This window comes from Nymphaea colorata, chromosome 2 (genome assembly GCF_008831285.2).
Source record: "Nymphaea colorata isolate Beijing-Zhang1983 chromosome 2, ASM883128v2, whole genome shotgun sequence".
In the NCBI taxonomy this organism is placed as follows: Eukaryota; Viridiplantae; Streptophyta; class Magnoliopsida; order Nymphaeales; family Nymphaeaceae; genus Nymphaea; species Nymphaea colorata.
In genome coordinates, this window is record NC_045139.1 from 10980340 (window position 1) to 10997112 (window position 16773).

The 16773-nt window shown below is 38.0% G+C and overlaps 2 protein-coding genes across 3 annotated transcripts; one reads left to right on the plus strand and one right to left on the minus strand.

The window, feature by feature from the left end:
• The first annotated feature begins 4266 nt into the window (after nucleotides 1–4266).
• Nucleotides 4267–8854, plus strand: LOC116247636 (ER lumen protein-retaining receptor). Its single transcript, XM_031619860.2, has 6 exons — nucleotides 4267–4594; nucleotides 6768–7033; nucleotides 7207–7322; nucleotides 8036–8109; nucleotides 8202–8265; nucleotides 8374–8854. The coding sequence occupies exons 1-6, from the start codon at nucleotides 4504–4506 to the stop codon at nucleotides 8408–8410; spliced, it is 648 nt and encodes a 215-aa protein (XP_031475720.1). The 5' UTR covers nucleotides 4267–4503; the 3' UTR covers nucleotides 8411–8854.
• Nucleotides 8855–10352: 1498 nt separating this feature from the next.
• Nucleotides 10353–15242, minus strand: LOC116247637 (small ubiquitin-related modifier 2-like). Of its 2 annotated transcripts, XM_031619863.2 has the most exons (4): nucleotides 15065–15242; nucleotides 11170–11319; nucleotides 10666–10749; nucleotides 10353–10546 (listed from the first exon to the last, which is right to left on the minus strand). In XM_031619863.2, the coding sequence occupies exons 1-3, from the start codon at nucleotides 15140–15142 to the stop codon at nucleotides 10675–10677; spliced, it is 303 nt and encodes a 100-aa protein (XP_031475723.1). In that variant the 5' UTR covers nucleotides 15143–15242; the 3' UTR covers nucleotides 10353–10546; nucleotides 10666–10674. The 2 variants fall into 2 exon arrangements, with proteins under 2 accessions (XP_031475723.1, XP_031475722.1); XM_031619862.2 differs by having other exon boundaries at nucleotides 10353–10749; nucleotides 15065–15241.
• Between the last annotated feature and the right edge of the window lie 1531 nt (nucleotides 15243–16773).

The following is a 16773-nucleotide window of genomic DNA, read 5'->3' on the forward strand; positions in this document are numbered from 1 at the left end:
TTCATATCTAAATTTGGACTTGGCATACGAATGAAGAAAAAATTGTATCTATTTGAATCCGAATTTTATATTCACAACCCAATCTAAATCATATTGTTATATATTAAAAACAGATTTTTAAAATGTACAAATACATAATATAAGTCTACTTATTTAAAACTAAATCCAAATCCAATGGGGTGTTTTTTTAAAGCTGGATTCACTTTTTCATGTCTGGTTTTTTTTGAAGCAGCTCAACAGATCTCCAATCCAAATCTGATGCATTGACATCCCAATTATAAAGACTATCTACGCCAAAAGTAGCAGCCTTATGATTGTCGTAGACAAATCATGTACATGTTCTTATATCTTTTGGTAGCAACTTAAAGAAAGTGGGTCAAGTCTGGGCTCTATCTTTATACTGTCTAGCTTTTTTCTGGTTCCTTTTCATGAGGATTTAATGTTCAGAGTCCATTGTCATCCTCATCATCATAGAAAAGAAAAAATCTAGAAAAAAAATTTATTAACAACTCCTACGTAATAATTTTACTTTTAGTTATGTGTTCATGTGGGCATGAATGTATGTGTGCATAATTCTAGGGTTTTCAACTAAGTTTTGTTCCTAAGGGGTCATTTAGTTTAGAAGTAAGGTCACTTGAATCTGTTTCAACGATTACGCTCTTTACAGCTACTGAGTGTTCCTGCTACCAAACTACCCTTAAGTAACAGAGAAAGCGCGAGAGTTTCACCTCAAAATAACAAGCAAATTATTTCTTATATTCATATTTTGACTAAGTAAAAAATAAAAGAAAATGGCCGGTCAAAATTTTCTACCTAGGGGCAGGTGTAGTGGACCGAACCATGAGTCTGCCTTTACAGAGGGCAAGGACCCAGACTGGGCTTGTGTCAGGGCTCACATGGCTCATGGCCCAGGTGTGGTGCAGCTGCTACAGTACATAAAGATCATGCTCGGGTACAACACAATCGACGGCTTTGGTAGTTGGGACATTTAAGAAGTCAAAAGTACATGATTTCCATAACAAGCAAAAGAAGCATGAGTTTTTTTTTTTCGGAAGAAAAAAAAGGGACCAGAAAGTTTAAAATATATTAGGATAAGGAGGGAACAAGATGCCAAAATTTAGCACTTAGTACCCTTTTTTTAAATGACATTCATCCTTTTTTAAGACATCTAATTGAAGACTTGATTATCAGGGCAAGCATATGTTCAATTTTAATTAGGTCGACTATATATAACATATTGTTATTCATTCAAATGGCAAAGTTTTAGAACTTGATTTCATTGGTTAAGCTGATTAAGACTTTATGATGTCATGGGTAGTTATGTTTTCGTTACCATAGTTTGAAACTCATAATTGTGAATATTTTTCTTTAAAAAGTAATACAAATGTGTAGATCATATGCGAAAAACAGCCAATGATCAATACCTAAATTATGTTATTTTAATGTCCAGATGGCATTTTATGCCGACCAAAAAAGAGTCCAAGAATAACAAAAACCTTTTTTTAATTTCTTTTTTACTCCTTTTCTTATGTGCGATAATTAACTTTTCTAGAAAAAAAAAATCATTCATTCTTACAATTGAAACTTGTTACCATTTAACAATAAAACACTCAACTATTTTGCCCAATTTTCATTTCCAAGTTTTATGCCATAAAAACTTTAAAGATATTTCCTCAAGATATTTTGATGCCCATCAAACACCATAAGGGTGGAGATATCCGTGTGGTAATAACTCTAATCATGTAAATTAGTCTAAGACCAGGGGCGGAGTTAAGGTGGGGTTTGCATAGGCCCTGACCCCACCTTATTTTTTTTTAATTTACATGTAAATTTTAAAAAAAATTACTTGTTTTATATAAAAATTTTGAAAAACTTTAATTTGATCCTCCTTATAAAAAAATTCTGGCTCTACCTTGTCTAAATTGTCACTGAAATACTTTCAAGCTTTTGGAGAAGAAAGAAAATTGTAGCAGTAATGGCAATTCCATATCATTGCTGGGGATGCCTCCCATGGCTCAGTTCTAGTCTAGAAGGGATGATGAACCATAAATTTTCCTTTCTAGGAAACAGGGATGTATTGGTCAAAGCCGCGTGATATCATGAAAAAGAAGAAGAAGATGAAGAAAACACACACGGATTTTTAAGTAGTTCAGAGACCAAAGTTCTCCTAATTTATGGCTGTACATAGTCTTTTACTAACTAGAATAAATGAAGAATATACTGCCTCTCTTACATAAGGGTTGGGCAACACCACAAAATGATAAAATTACAAGGATGCCCTTAAATTTTCAACTCAAGTTAGATCTACATAAGTTAAGTTGTATTTATTTCATCGTGGATCTGATATCCTAGGATCTTAAATGCATGAACTTAAGATCAGAACACCCTCCACACCCAAAGAAAGAAAAAATCTGACTTTAAATCCGTGGTAGTATGGATTTAAAAACAATGATACTGAGATCCTCAATTTGTTTAAAGTAAAGATCTCCCAAAAATATACCTTTTTATGCAGCCTCGGATCTTATCAAGCGTAACCATAGGGAAACCTATTTGTGCTTATTGATTCACCTCCCGAGGAGTAGCGAAAGCAATTGAGGGTGATCTTGTGCATCCCCGGCGATCAGGGAAGCCTATTAAATAAAGGGAGGAGATTTTGTTTTGCCAAGATAACTCTCACTCCTAAATGCAATTCAATTCTATGTTTGTTAGAATGGAAAGGGAGAGAATTCATTTTTCCAAGACAACTCTCACTCCAAAATGCAATTCCATTGATTGGAGTGAAGTATTGATCTCACCAATACATCGGTGGCGGAGCCAATATTTTTGGTCAGTGGGGCACTTGTGTAAGTGATACAACTTTGGTGTGGACACTGCATATAAATTTAAAGTCGTAACAACGTAAGGTGAATACATTATAATGAAATTTTTGATAGGCCAATAAGTAGCTTCGTTACTGCAATACACCTCTTTTCAAACTTACTGCAAAGAAGAACACCATCTGCATGTGATAGCAAAGCTGGGTAACAACTACATTCAATTGGTAAGGTCACAAAGGGTCCCCCTACCTGTGGAGGGCATTAACCATATTGAATGAGAGGTTAATGAAAGAAACAAAGCATTTTATCCACCAATGATGTATCAAAACCATGGACTAAGAAAGAGTGCCAATTAACCTGCCTTCCACATGTTGAGATCTAGAGAAGCTTCAAATAGCAACATGAAGGGATCTTATAATGCATGAAATCCTTTTTATGTTTTGTTCATCAAATGCATGCATTTATTCACATTGTTATTGATTAAACCCCATGATTCTATTGGTTGATGTGCCAAGGAGCTTGGTTTCAGATTTGGTGTAACTTGGAGCTAAACTAAAGAACATATGGTGTTTTTCGTGCCTCGGGGCGAATACAAAGAAGATCTTAATCCATAGTCACCTCAGGGTCACCAAATGTTGGTTCATGGCCAAAGCTTGAACCTTTTTTCAAAAGTGTTCCACCATCACAAGTGAAATGCCTTAACACCCAAGTTGCCCTCAACTTTCACTCCTTCTTAATCCTCTAGGGAGTTTTGTCATTAGGGCTGCACACGAGCCGAGTCGAGCCTAAGCTTGGCCAGCTCGAGCTCGAGCTCGGCTCAAATTCGAGTCGAGCTCCTTATAGCAAGCTCAAGCTTGACTTGACTACATAAAATCAAGCTCGAACTCGATCTGTTTAACCCATTTAACTCGTTTAACATTAACTCGTGTAACTCGTTTAACTCAAGTAAGCATTTAACTTGTGTAACTTGTAAAACCGGTTTTGACAATATTATGTAGAATACTGGTTTACGAGTTGAGTTGAGTATACACGAATTGAGTTCCTGAAACTCGAACTCGTCTCATTTATCGTTGAGTATCTTTGTAAGCTCGAACTCGGCTCGCTTATAAACAAGTCGAGCATGAGTTGAGTTTTTTCGAACGAGTTCAAATCGAGCCTGAGTTGGCTCGGCTCGTTGTGCAACCCTATTTGTCAACCCTCTTTTTTTTATTTCACAAAAAAGATGAATTGGAGGTGGGGGTAATTTCATAAAGTATCCCTCTATGATTACATGTTCAGATGTTCTGAATAGAGTGGCTCCTTCAGAGTTTAGTGGAAGCGTTTAGCGGTTATTTGTAAATATTGTAAATTGATCGGTGAACCTTGATTTACTCATTCCTCAGGCACCATTTTGTAATATTTTCAACTTTAAATACAATTTTGACCCGAAGGACAGATCCGGCCTGCTACTCTCACTCTCTCTCTCTCGCTTGCTTTTCTACAAATAAAACGGACGCACGGGTGAGCAGCAGAGACCCCTCTCTCTCCCTCCCCTGCGTCTCGCTCTCTCTCTCTCTCTCTCTCTCGCTCCATTTCCTTTTTTTCTTCGTCCTTGGAGGATCCCGGGAGCCTTAGAGAAGATCTAGGCGGACATCGGCTCCTCCACATTTTCTCGCACCATTTTCGCTGTTTTTTCGTGGGATTAAAGATGAATATCTTCAGGTTAGCGGGAGATATGACGCATCTCTTGAGCGTCCTCGTCTTACTCCTCAAGATCCACACTATCAAATCATGTGCAGGTGCGTGCTTAATTTTGTTACGGGCTTTTGCTCGATCTTGATATTAAGTTGTTGGAATTGTGCGGAGATCGGGAACAATGCAGCCTAAGATTTGAAATTCTCGTGTCTCGCGCGGGTTCCATCTGTTGAGATTGTGCAATCTGCGTCATTTCCAGCTAGATCTACCAAGTTTAGGAGCTTGATGTACTATGTGTTTTCTGATGGTGTGTGTTTATCTGTTATTGTGGATTTATGTCCATTTTAATGACGAGGAATCTGTTTTTCTGCTCTTGTAGAGGAAAACAGGAAATTTAAGTGTTGAATTATGGCGAGTTGCTTGCCCGCCAGTACATTGTGAAATGAAAATAAGACATTTTTATCCTACTACCGACAATTACGTTGATCTCGTTCCTGGAATTATGTGTTCGTAATTTGGGTTTGCTTTAGATGCATTTCAGTGAGGTTGAGCAGAAGCTCTAGATAGGCTGTCTGTAAGAATTACGAGCTGGTATTTTTCATAAGGTTTTGTATAAAGAATTCAGCTCCATATGTGGTAGATATAGTGATAGATTGAGAGTTGGATCTTGTAGATTGCTTAATATATGTAATGTAGGCGAATGAGAACTGGAATTGAATTCGAAATTCTTCATGAGTTTCTCTATATCTTGATTTGATTGATTCCAACCAGATCCGACACTATTGTGAAGGGGATTTGGGATAATAGTCATTATGTTCGATTGGAATGCTTACTTTTTACGGCTACAAAGTGTCTCTTATAGGCAGCCATGTTGGATAAGCTAATAAGTGATCTGCATCTTGACTCTTGCAGCTAATCTATCTGACGTTGGTTACGATTCATCTGCAGTTTGTGCGACTTTCCTGAAAACCATTTTCATCTTTATCATAGATTAATTTATTTCCCTGTAATGACGATTCATTAGTGACTAATGTGGTTCCAACCTGGAGATGCAATTGTCAGACAGAAAAAGATGGCTTCCAAGTGATGATAATACGAACTTGAATAATGTCAGTCAATTGGACGTGGCCAATACCGTACTCATTATTTTCTCAACTTCTCACGAGTTGTTTGAATTCTAATCTCTAGGAGAATAGCTCTAGCCTCTTGATAGCAACAGAGGATTTAATTAACACCCAAAAGTTTAGTCTAGTATTTAAGATTGTGAAGAATCTTGGAGGACTTATAGAAGGGGCTGTTAAATGATTGGTTATCTTGGTGCCTAGCCCTTTTCGGGAATGAACCGAATCTGCTAAGGGGCGGGTTGGGATCTGTTGGGCTAGAAGCCCAAGCCCGGTGTGAGAATGTGTCAAGTCGTGGCATTTGATATTAGAGTCAGTTCAACATTCATACCTGGGTCCCACACGTGCGGACATGTGTGCCTTAAAGGGAGTGGATTGTAACACTTCAAAAGTTTAGTCTCATATTTAAAATTGTGATTTTTTTTTTTTTTAACTAGACTTGTAAAGGGGGTTGTTAAGTGATTAGTTGTCATGATTCCTAGCCCTTTTAAGGGAGAAACAGAAGCTACTGAGGGGCAGGTTTGGATCCACTAGACCAAGAACCCAGTGTGCGAGTGGACTGGGTCGTGACACTTAATCCTTCTGTTAGGCTGTCTTCAGCTTTTGCTGTGCAATGGAGTTGAACCATAAATGCATAACGTGCATGATGTCCGCATTTTATGTTCTCTCTCTGTTTTCCTTTTGTTGGAATATGGTTGAAAATTGGTAAATTAAATAGTCGTAAAATAGAGGTCCAAGTTTAGAAGTAAAAGTTATTTTCAGTTCTTTTAATGCACCACGCTGATATGTTCCCATGGTCTGTTGTCTGTCTGAATTCATGTTCTTGTCTAGCTGAAAAAGAAAGCCATTAGCCACTTTTTTCAAACAAATAACATGAATTCATTAGCCACTTTTTCCAAACAAATAACATGAATTTAGTGTCTCTTTATCTTATACCTCAATCACTCAATAGTAGGTCAGCAGTTCTTTAGTATGGAAAAGCTCCATTTGCAATCAGATGTCAGAATTTTTTGTGTCTTCAGCTATATGTTCACTAGTGTGATTGTTTGAGGCCTGTACTCCCTTGATTACATGTGCGAATTGATATAGTCTGGAATGTTGAAGGAGCTGTCATCACTTTTACATGCTTAACATAGATTATGCTTGTTATGAGCAGGTATATCTTTGAAGACGCAAGAGCTCTATTTTCTGGTTTTTGCTACTCGATACTTGGATATATTTACAGATTACATCTCGCTGTATAATACGGTGATGAAATTGATCTTCCTGGGGAGCTCATTTTCAATTGTTTGGTACATGCGCCATCACAAGATTGTTCGAAGATCTTATGATAAAGAACAAGACACCTTTCGCCATTTTTTCCTAGTCTTGCCATGCTTAATTTTAGCCCTTCTCATTCATGAGAAATTTACACTGAAGGAGGTATTTTATTTCTTCTTTAATATGGTATCCTGTACAGTGCCTATCAAAAGGAAACTAGGTCTTCTCATTTTGTGCCATCAATGAGTTATAATTAGATAAGTTATAATTAGATATATACTTCATGTCTATGTATCTTGTTCCTCTTATTAATTTCAAAGCAGCAATGATGACAGGTACTGTGGACTTTCTCCATATATTTAGAAGCTGTTGCCATACTCCCTCAGCTGGTGCTGTTGCAAAGAACACGGAACATTGACAATTTGACTGGACAATATGTTTTCCTTCTTGGGTAAGGGTTCATAACTAGTTCCATCCTATATATCTCCAATTTCTGTAAAATTCCGGCTGTCACCTATTGCTCATAGTCATACTTGAGAAGGTTACTTCTTTATATCGAGCTTATAAGGGTCTAAACGAGAAGGGGCCACTTATGCATCTTAATTACTTTTTATATGACCAGTTAATCAAGTTTTTAGTGCAATTTTAATATAGGAGAATAGAGACGAAAGTCAATATAGAGCATTAAAGCATTTCCACTGACACAGGAAATTGTCTAACATTTGGATACAGCTAGTGAACATCAATGAATGGTATATGGGGGGGCAAGAGTTCACAATGGAACTGTTAGTCAAAAACAGTGATAAGCGATTGCAGAAAAATCATCTCACAAAGTCAGGAATGTCTAGAAGAATCACATAGGTTAGAGAAACAAGTTCACAACGATGTCTCCTTGAGGAGAGAACGATTATCATGTCACACTTGATTATCAAGAATTGATATTTCGTGGAAATTGCTGTCCATCAGAGATTTACTGTTACCACAGATAGAATAGCAGTAGTTGGTGTGCCGTGTGCCCCCATCATTAGTATGGAGAATTGATATGTGAAAGCTCAAGCAATATATTTTGACATTCTTCTGTTGCTAGCATGATATGAGAATACTATGTTATGATTGCTTCGTACTTCCGATGCTCAAACTTTATATTTCATGTCCTTTACGCAGGTGCTACAGAAGCCTATACATTCTGAACTGGATTTACCGCTATCTCACAGAAAAGAACTATGTGCACTGGATAAGTATGACTACAATTAAGATTTTTGCAAGTTTTCAACATCAGATGATTCTTTCCTTCTCATATCCATTTCGCCCATCACCATTATTCTTGCAGCTTGGATAGCGGGACTGGTTCAGACAGCACTCTACGCTGATTTTTTCTATTATTACTTGCGGAGGTATGTTTTCTTTTTTTCTTTTCTTTTTTCGTGTTCTCCTGCTACCTGCATACCAGTAGTTTTATCTTACACTGTTTGTGCTCCCCCCTGCTCCCTTTCTGTTTGCAGCTGGAAGAATAATGTCAAGCTCGAATTACCTGCTTGAATCAACTTTTTAGAAACCATTTCATGGTGACAAGTAAATGAAGTAGAAAATTCTCTCTCCTACAGGTGTAATTAAGCATTCATTCTTTTTCATTTGTCTTCTCTGGTTTATATTTGCCCTTTCTGGCATCTCTGTTTGTTGTTTTGGGTCAAAGAATCAAAACAGGTTCATCAAAAAGGTGGCTCCATTGGGAGCAAAATAGAGGGCCATTTCCAGGGAAAGAGAAACTCATTGGCTTAGACTTAAGTTAGCGCATTTTTAGCTTAAAGGTTGGGTTCAGATAAGATTATTTTGTAGATTTCTGAAGCGCAACGACACGTGATATCCGTCAGGCGACGGGTACAGGTCATGAAAAATGGAATGTTTGTAAAACATCCGCCTCTCTTTAAGTATGGACCTTCCCTCATTATTCTAACAAAATTTCGGATTTGTTTCTTCGTTCCATTGCCTCTCTAGCTCAGATAAATCAGATATTTTGGACATTTGCACTCTTCTGATGAGTCGATCGTTTTGTTGGTATAACCATCAATATCGTAAATATTGGTTTCCATCTGGTAGCAGAAACCAATGTTTGGGCAACATGCCATCGCGAGACTTTTTCTAAATTAAAAAACTGAATAGAAAAAAGCTATTAAAGAAACTTGTTTTTCTGGCTCATGCGTCGGTTAGCATCGGTTTTCATCAATTCTCTGGTAACTCTCGTCTTTTTAAGGGCATGCTTTGAGGAAATAAACGAACGTATTCTATTAGCAAATTTGACATCAAAAGCCAATTTGAAATGGTTTTAACGATATGCATAAAAGCAAGATCCACGTGCCTGCTCCAATAATCTATGAATATGGACTAACCCATTAAGTTAAGTCGTTTTTCTGCAGAGAAATCATCAGCATAGGACCATTTGAACTTCTGTTTCTGCCACACCAGAAAATGCAATCGAAATTAGTCGATGTTGGTGGATGGAAATGTTGTTTCAGTACCAGAAAACAATTACAAACTTTGCAGCAATTGTTGTCCCGATGTTCTAAACCAATAGTCAAATTGTAAGAGCAACCAAAATTTCAGATGGCTGTAAAACAAGAAACGAAGTGGGAAGCTAAGACTGTTGTTATCGTTTGATAAGGGCATGTCCTGGCTTAATGACTTCAGATCACTTGCGTTCTGCTTGTAGCAATTTACACAAACTATTTCTGAGTTATGCAGAATTTTCTATTCCCCATGTTACCTACTCATACGAGATTATTCGGTTCACCTTCCAAGTTTCGAGAGTTACCCTTTCTCTCAGCACGACTTCTTCGACCTTGCCCTATTAAATTTACATTTCAAACTCAACCAGCCAAGGTAAAATGGCAGCTAAAACCCTATGCTTTTCCATGTTGAGTGACAGAACGAAATTCCCAAGGGCGTTAGTTCAGTGACTTGCTTTTAAAGTTAGGAAGGCAGTGAGAGTTCAACTTTCATGTGCACCGCCATCTGCTCCAGCTAAGCAAGCACAGACCCGAGTAGCCTTCTAATGCTGCATAAAGCGACACGATATAATTTTAGTTTTTAATTTCTCTGAAATCTCATGCCCGAACAGTGCCGCTTCCTTAGGATAGGAGAAAAAATAGACAACAAATTTGCACAGCCTATGATTAGACAACCTTCTAATGCTGATTGCTTTTTTAACCTAGCACTCTCGTCTTAGACACCTTGGATTTGTCTTCCTATGAGCATGACCCAACTGAGATGAAACCCACCCACGCCCCCACCCCCAGCAAAAGTACAAGGTCAGCTTTTGGTGTTTTAGGATGCTGCCTCTAACATGCTTCAACTTGCGCATTGCAATGGAGGTGCTGCACCAACCCCCTCGGGATTCTTATTCTGGTTACACCCGTATTAGAGGCAGGACGATCAGTGTAAAAAACAAACTGTTGATGGTATAATCATACCTGCTATAAGTGCATCAGATCCAAAATAAACTAAACAGAGCAAATGAGAGTTCGACAGGTTTCTCTGACTACATACAACGTATTAACACACGGAAATATAACTGATTAGCCTGTGTCGATCGCAAGACTAGCCAGCCTACTAGGCAATGCACATGTATTTTAATCAGGGCATGAGACCAGCAGTAAGATACACCACCAATTCTTTCCTCTGTTTTCAGCAAACAGCAAGGGAGAGAAAAGATATTACTTTCATATAGACCGAGTTTTTGGGGACAATCTTTACATACAGCTACCGCATATAGTAACAGAATAATGGGAAGGACTAACCAAGTCCATTCAAGGGGAACTATTCCCCCCTCCACCAGTTTGGTGCAGCATTGCATCTATCTCGTCCCCGTCCTCCATCTCAAGCTGCAATTCATAAATGTGAAGCAGTTGACCGTAAATAGCAGCCAAAAGAACAGGTGCATAACTTTTGTTTAGGGCAGAAATACTGGGCAAAAAATGGGAAAAAACCTCAGGAAATAATGCACGCAAGTGCATGCGCGCACATACACACCCCCCACTTTGAACTAGGCAGTGTCTTGGAGGTTCACAGTTGCAAATGCACTTGAAATAAATTCCCCACAAAAAATAAATCGTTACTAAAATTTGACTACATCTAATGAACAGATTGCAGAATATGACAAACAAGTAGTGGAAACACATGCACGCCAATTTCACAAGGATGACTTTCTCAAATATAAACTAGGACCTTTCTCCACAGACATCACAAGGATGAAAGATCCCTAAGGAATTCTGCCAAAACATATCCAGAGCTAGAAAGATTACCTCATCAGGTGTCTGCTCTCCACGCAATCGACGTCCATCAAATAAGAAAGCAATGGAGTCAAAATCTACAGACTGCCGGTCACAGTATGCATTCATGAGTTTCCGCAGTTGAGTGCTGCGCTTAATTCTGAAAAAGACTTCATTGCCATCCTACAAAATGAAAGCTTATGTGGTTAGAAAAAACGATACTGTTTCCATCAAATATCGTACATTCACTTTCACAGATTCAAAGTAAAGTACAGTAGTCTTGGTGCAGAAGAGCAAAAGATCTCGGGAAAGTAATATGTCTCCGCATTAAATGACTGAATGTGTAGTTCATCAAACATGAATACATTCCTTAACTAAATGTCTCTGCAGGAACTATCCCGACTTGCTCATGCAATCACCAAGCATAAACCATGACATTACTGGTAACAGAAACACGTGGACCAAAAAACTGGTAAGGTTGCACCAAGCACTTAAAAAGCTGAATTTTTTCACTGCAAAAGCAATGTTGTCATTATCAGATTCTGTCTCAGTCAGCATCCTCAGATAACAAGAAGTATCCGCTAGTATTGGCCATATCGGCCATAAAAATGAATTTTAGGTTAAAAACTACAAATATAACTTTACATTATTTGTTTCAAATAGTGGCTGACTTGACTTATATGACTCAAATAAGCCCCATATCAACCAATATTTTGAGATGGTCTCAAACTCACTCAAATAAGCCCCATATCAACCAATATTTTGAGATGGTCTCAAACTCGCAGTGAGAGGTAGACACAATGTCCGTAGGCCAATACGCACAAATATTGCTAACATCGCTTAAAATCAACATAATACAATATCAAAATACAAGATAGATGAAATCACAACACGCATATGTTTTCTGACACTTCAAAAATTAATTACTCAGAATTTCTAATAAATGTTTAAAGCTCAAGGATTTTTATTTGACACTGAAGATACATGCAGGTTCAAATTTGTGAAAGAATTAACACAAGGACAAGGTACTAGTGTAGTGCACGTAGCTGCCAGCCCACGTGCTGTTTCTGCAACAACCAAAGGATTAGAAGCATTAACTAAATGAAAAAAATATGCAAAACACTCTATCGCTTGATTGTCCAGGCTAGCACCCTCACTTTCCTCTTGTGGTCATCCAGGAGAAAGTGCTCCCCACTCCAATATGGAAGCTGGAGACCCCTTCTACTCTATTCATTGTTCAGGAGCTGGTGCTCCCTGATTTGCCCCCTTTTGATGGGTGTTGAACTAGCAAATGGGAACACACTTGAGGTGCAAAACGAACATTAAGGGCACTTTTGGAAGTGGAAATGAAGATTCCAGGGGAAGGAACTAAGGAATCTGTGATGGATTTGGCATTTAAAATCATCTAGTTTGGGACTAGAAAGAGAGATTTTAATCATGGGTTCATCAAACAACCTAAAGTTCTGAAAATTAACATGAAGAATGGAGGGAAAAAGAAAAAACAAAGCAGCCATTCACCAATTATGTGCATGTATCTCCAAAAATGATGTTTGATTATCAAAAGTGGCACTGAATGTTGTGTTTGAAAGCTACCACCTTTCTTAGGTGGCAGGTGATTTATGGGACAGGTGGCAACAATCACTCTCCAAACTGCATTAAATCCTGCTTTATCCAACTCCCAAAACAAGCTGCCACAGATTCCTCAGCATCTGCTTCAAAATCCAGCAACCTCCAATGGTTAGCCCAATTAAGCTTAAATCTCATATCAACACCAAAATATTTGATATAACATTCATGTCTCAGTAATAAGTCATGAATTTCTGATCCAACTTTTTAAACAAGGCTGAAAGAGCAAGGAAAGGGACCTCAAGCTATAAAAGACAGCTTAGACAACCCCAAATATGTAAAGAAAAGGAGGACTTCAGGGCTTCAGGAGGACATTACATGCACAAAAATTAATATGATGTTAGGAGATCTCGCAGTTCAGTTTTAAAGGTAATTTCCAAAGCAGTAGCTGCTTGTGTGAAAGTTATGTAAGGACAAAAGTAAATTATGTTGGAAAGGCCTGCAAACTTGCAAAGCACTTCTTTTTTATTTGTCATTGACAATAAAAGCAACCAATTGTGGGCAAAAAAGCCATAAGTAAAGCAGCATATATATGTGAAATGTCATTTGTGTCTATCAGAACAAAGCTGATATAGCAAGAAATTATCTCAATCGCATTAGTTGATAGATTTTGCAGCCTGGTAAGCGAGTGAGGACACACTACATGTGTAAACAACTGCAAAGAAATATCAATAAATGTTCATTCATTGAATATTTTCGCTAAGAGTATTGTGCATAGACAATGACAATAGTTCAGACCAATGTAATCAACTTATCATTCATCATCAACCCTTAGGTAATGACCATGAAAAAGAAAAAGAATAAAATATGCTGATCACTGATGAGTAATCACATGGCCCTGCTTCTTTCAAATGTCATTAGCCCTTCACAGGCACATGCACTCTCAGCTTTACTTGTTCTCCATCCACTTTAAGTAAATAATGAAACAACAAAAATTAATTAGAAAAGCCAACTGGTATAGATATCCCAAAACAAGAAGCCCAGTTATAGGCCATGCCATGCTATTTAATAATTAAAAAACTGTAAAAATCACATCCACGTGGAAAGAATACGAGTACATACAAGAAATTTGCTAACAAGGCATCCAAAGATTCCAAACCATATAGAACTTAAACAACTGGAGCTAAATGTGTCAAATTCCTGTACAACTTTCATAACTTTACTCGTACATGTTAAAGAAACATGGAAAAGCTCTGACTATCAAGCAAACAAAGTTTATCAAGCACCAGAATAGTCACACTCTACACAACAATGAGATACAAAGTCACAAACAGAAAAGTCAAAATGAATGAGATCACATCACTTGATATAAGCTCACATGTAACCTAATTGGTCTAACGAATGCTTTAAGCCAACGAGACGGTACCTTCTAGAAGCCAGAAAGACTCAAACGTGTCTATGTCTGTGGTCACTCTACGCTACAAATTAAGTCAACGCATATGTATCTACATGTCTTCAAAAGGAATTTCTCTCGCTTGCATATATTGCTAACAAGCACATATAGTAGTCGTCAATCCATCGACAACCATTAAGCCGCAACTAATGATGCCATTGATAACTGGCATAGAAGACAACCAGAGAAACCCCCGTTAGAAAATTCAAAACAAATGATTGAGAACTGTCAGACTAGATTTCAATATCTAAACGGGAAAATCTTAACATGTTAAAAACATATAACGTTACACATATCAGGACTAACAAAACCCCCACAGAGAACCAGAAGATACATAACATTGCTGTAGAGGAAACCAAGATCTGCCAAAATTGCACCCACGAAAAGAGCAAACTTTTAATCATGTCTTCCTCAGAAAATGAACAGTATGAACTGTAACCCACTAATATGGGAAGAATAAACCACAAAAAGAAAACATCCACGGCGGAAAGCAAGCCATAACAACTCCACAATCAAAACCCATATCGAAACAAGTAACAAAACCAGCACAATCTTCTGGGCACCTTCACAGTTTCAGCGAAAGCACTAAAGTCTCAAACAAAAAGGATCATGTGCCAACACAATCAGCCGAACCTACGCCAAAGCAAACAATACAGCCCATCAAACCCTAACTTTCAAGTGCATCTCCATAGCGCACGTCCACAGGAACACCGCCGTCCCAGTACATCGTCACACGAAAGAACTAACAAGAAAAAGGAATAGGATCGCACTGAGGCAATGAACTTTAAAATACCAGAAACACCTACGGAAGAAGCGACGGACCAATCAACAGACAGAGACCTGGTAACCAAACAATCGCCACTATCATGACAGGTGCAGAAATCGAGTAAAGGAAGATCAATGACCAACCTGACCCTTTACTTTGAGATTTATATGTGCAGACTGATCGGTCGGTTTCTTGTCCTCTTCCTGAGCCGCTCCAGACATCGTCGATATCTACTACCTCGGCTCCTCCTCTGAGACAGAGAGAGAGAGAGAGAGAGAGAGAAACGGGGAGAGGGAGAGAAAGAACAGGAGGAGGGACAAGCAAATAGATGGGAAAAATATAAACTAAACCGCATTTGAATTTTCGGGCGAGTCCGCCCGGCAGACGGTGTTCTTCCTACGCCGTCGCGTTCATCCGACGGCCCATATTCGATGAATCGAATCGTGTGGCTGTGATGGCGCTTGGGTGAAAAAGGCCGAGCATGGATTCGTAGATATCTGGGAGGCAAATTCTTTGCCCGTATCGGGCTTCGAAAGTGGATCGTTTTTCAGTAGGGCAACAAAACAAAAACGGTTCGTGCCACATCATGGAATCGGGATGAATCGGCTCGCTTTGTTTTTTATTTTGACAACAAACAAAAATAAAAATAAAAAACAATTTTGAAAAAAAAAAACAAACTTTCATTGTTTTGTGAGAAACCCATACAATGGGTTTTTGATGATTTTAAAAATATTAGTACGTTTTTTTAGGGGAAGTATTGACTTAAAAGGTAGAGTGTTTCAATGGTTGATTTTTTGTGGATGTTATGCCTCTACATTTTGAGTGGTAATCTATAATTGCATGATACTTGAGTTGAAAGGTGCATCACTGTCATTTTAATATTGACACAGTCGAAAACTTCAAGGGTGCTATTGAGGGAGGAGCAGGCGGAGCATCACGGACCGGACCCGAACGACAGGCAGCAGATCTTCAAAGCCACCAAGGACTTATACCTGGTTTAGATCGAGTTGGTCATGAGTCTAGTACAAACCCAGGTCACGTGGGGTAACTTAAGACCAAGCCTAGGCGAGTTTGTTTGAACACATGAAATTAAATACCCCAAGTATAAAACTGTTAAGTTTTAGTATTAGGTACCTTTGTAGAATTCTTGTTTCACCTTCTTTTTGCCTCATTTGTTTAATTGTATAGAACTTTTGTTTGAGGCATTGAGAAGTTAATAGGCAAAATTTCTTTTTTACCATTAACATTCAACTTATTCAAGTGGAACTTTAATGTTGGTACTAAAGTTTCATAATAACACCAAAACTCCTGGCATTAAAGCTATGTATTTGTCTGCTATTAAAATTTTACATCAAATTTGAACTAAAGTCCAATCTCTACAATAAAGTTCCACTTATTTGAATGGGCCTAAAAATATAGAAAATGGAGTACTTTAGGCTGTGTTTGATTGCAATGAAGAATTTAACGTGGTAAATTTACTACAGTAAATTTTTCTAGAAAAAAGTACAGGATGAAATTTAACCCTCTTCTCATTTGAGGTCCTGTTTGATTGCAGAGAAGTTTTTTGCAGGGCAAAATTAACTGTGTTTGATGCACATGGTAGTTTTTTGTAGGTTAAATTTAACTGTGTTTGGTGCACATGGTAAAAATTAGGAGAGATTTTTTTCCTGACCGTTGGAAATTGTTGTTTTATTGGTTCTCCTCCAATTTCACGTGAGTAAAAATTGAAACTTTGAGATTTCCATCTTTTTTTCAACAAAGACCTTGCACAATTACCAAACATTCTCCTTAACACAATTCTTAAATCTCGAAACCCCACAAATGAGATGGAAGGCGGAAGATGGCAATCGAG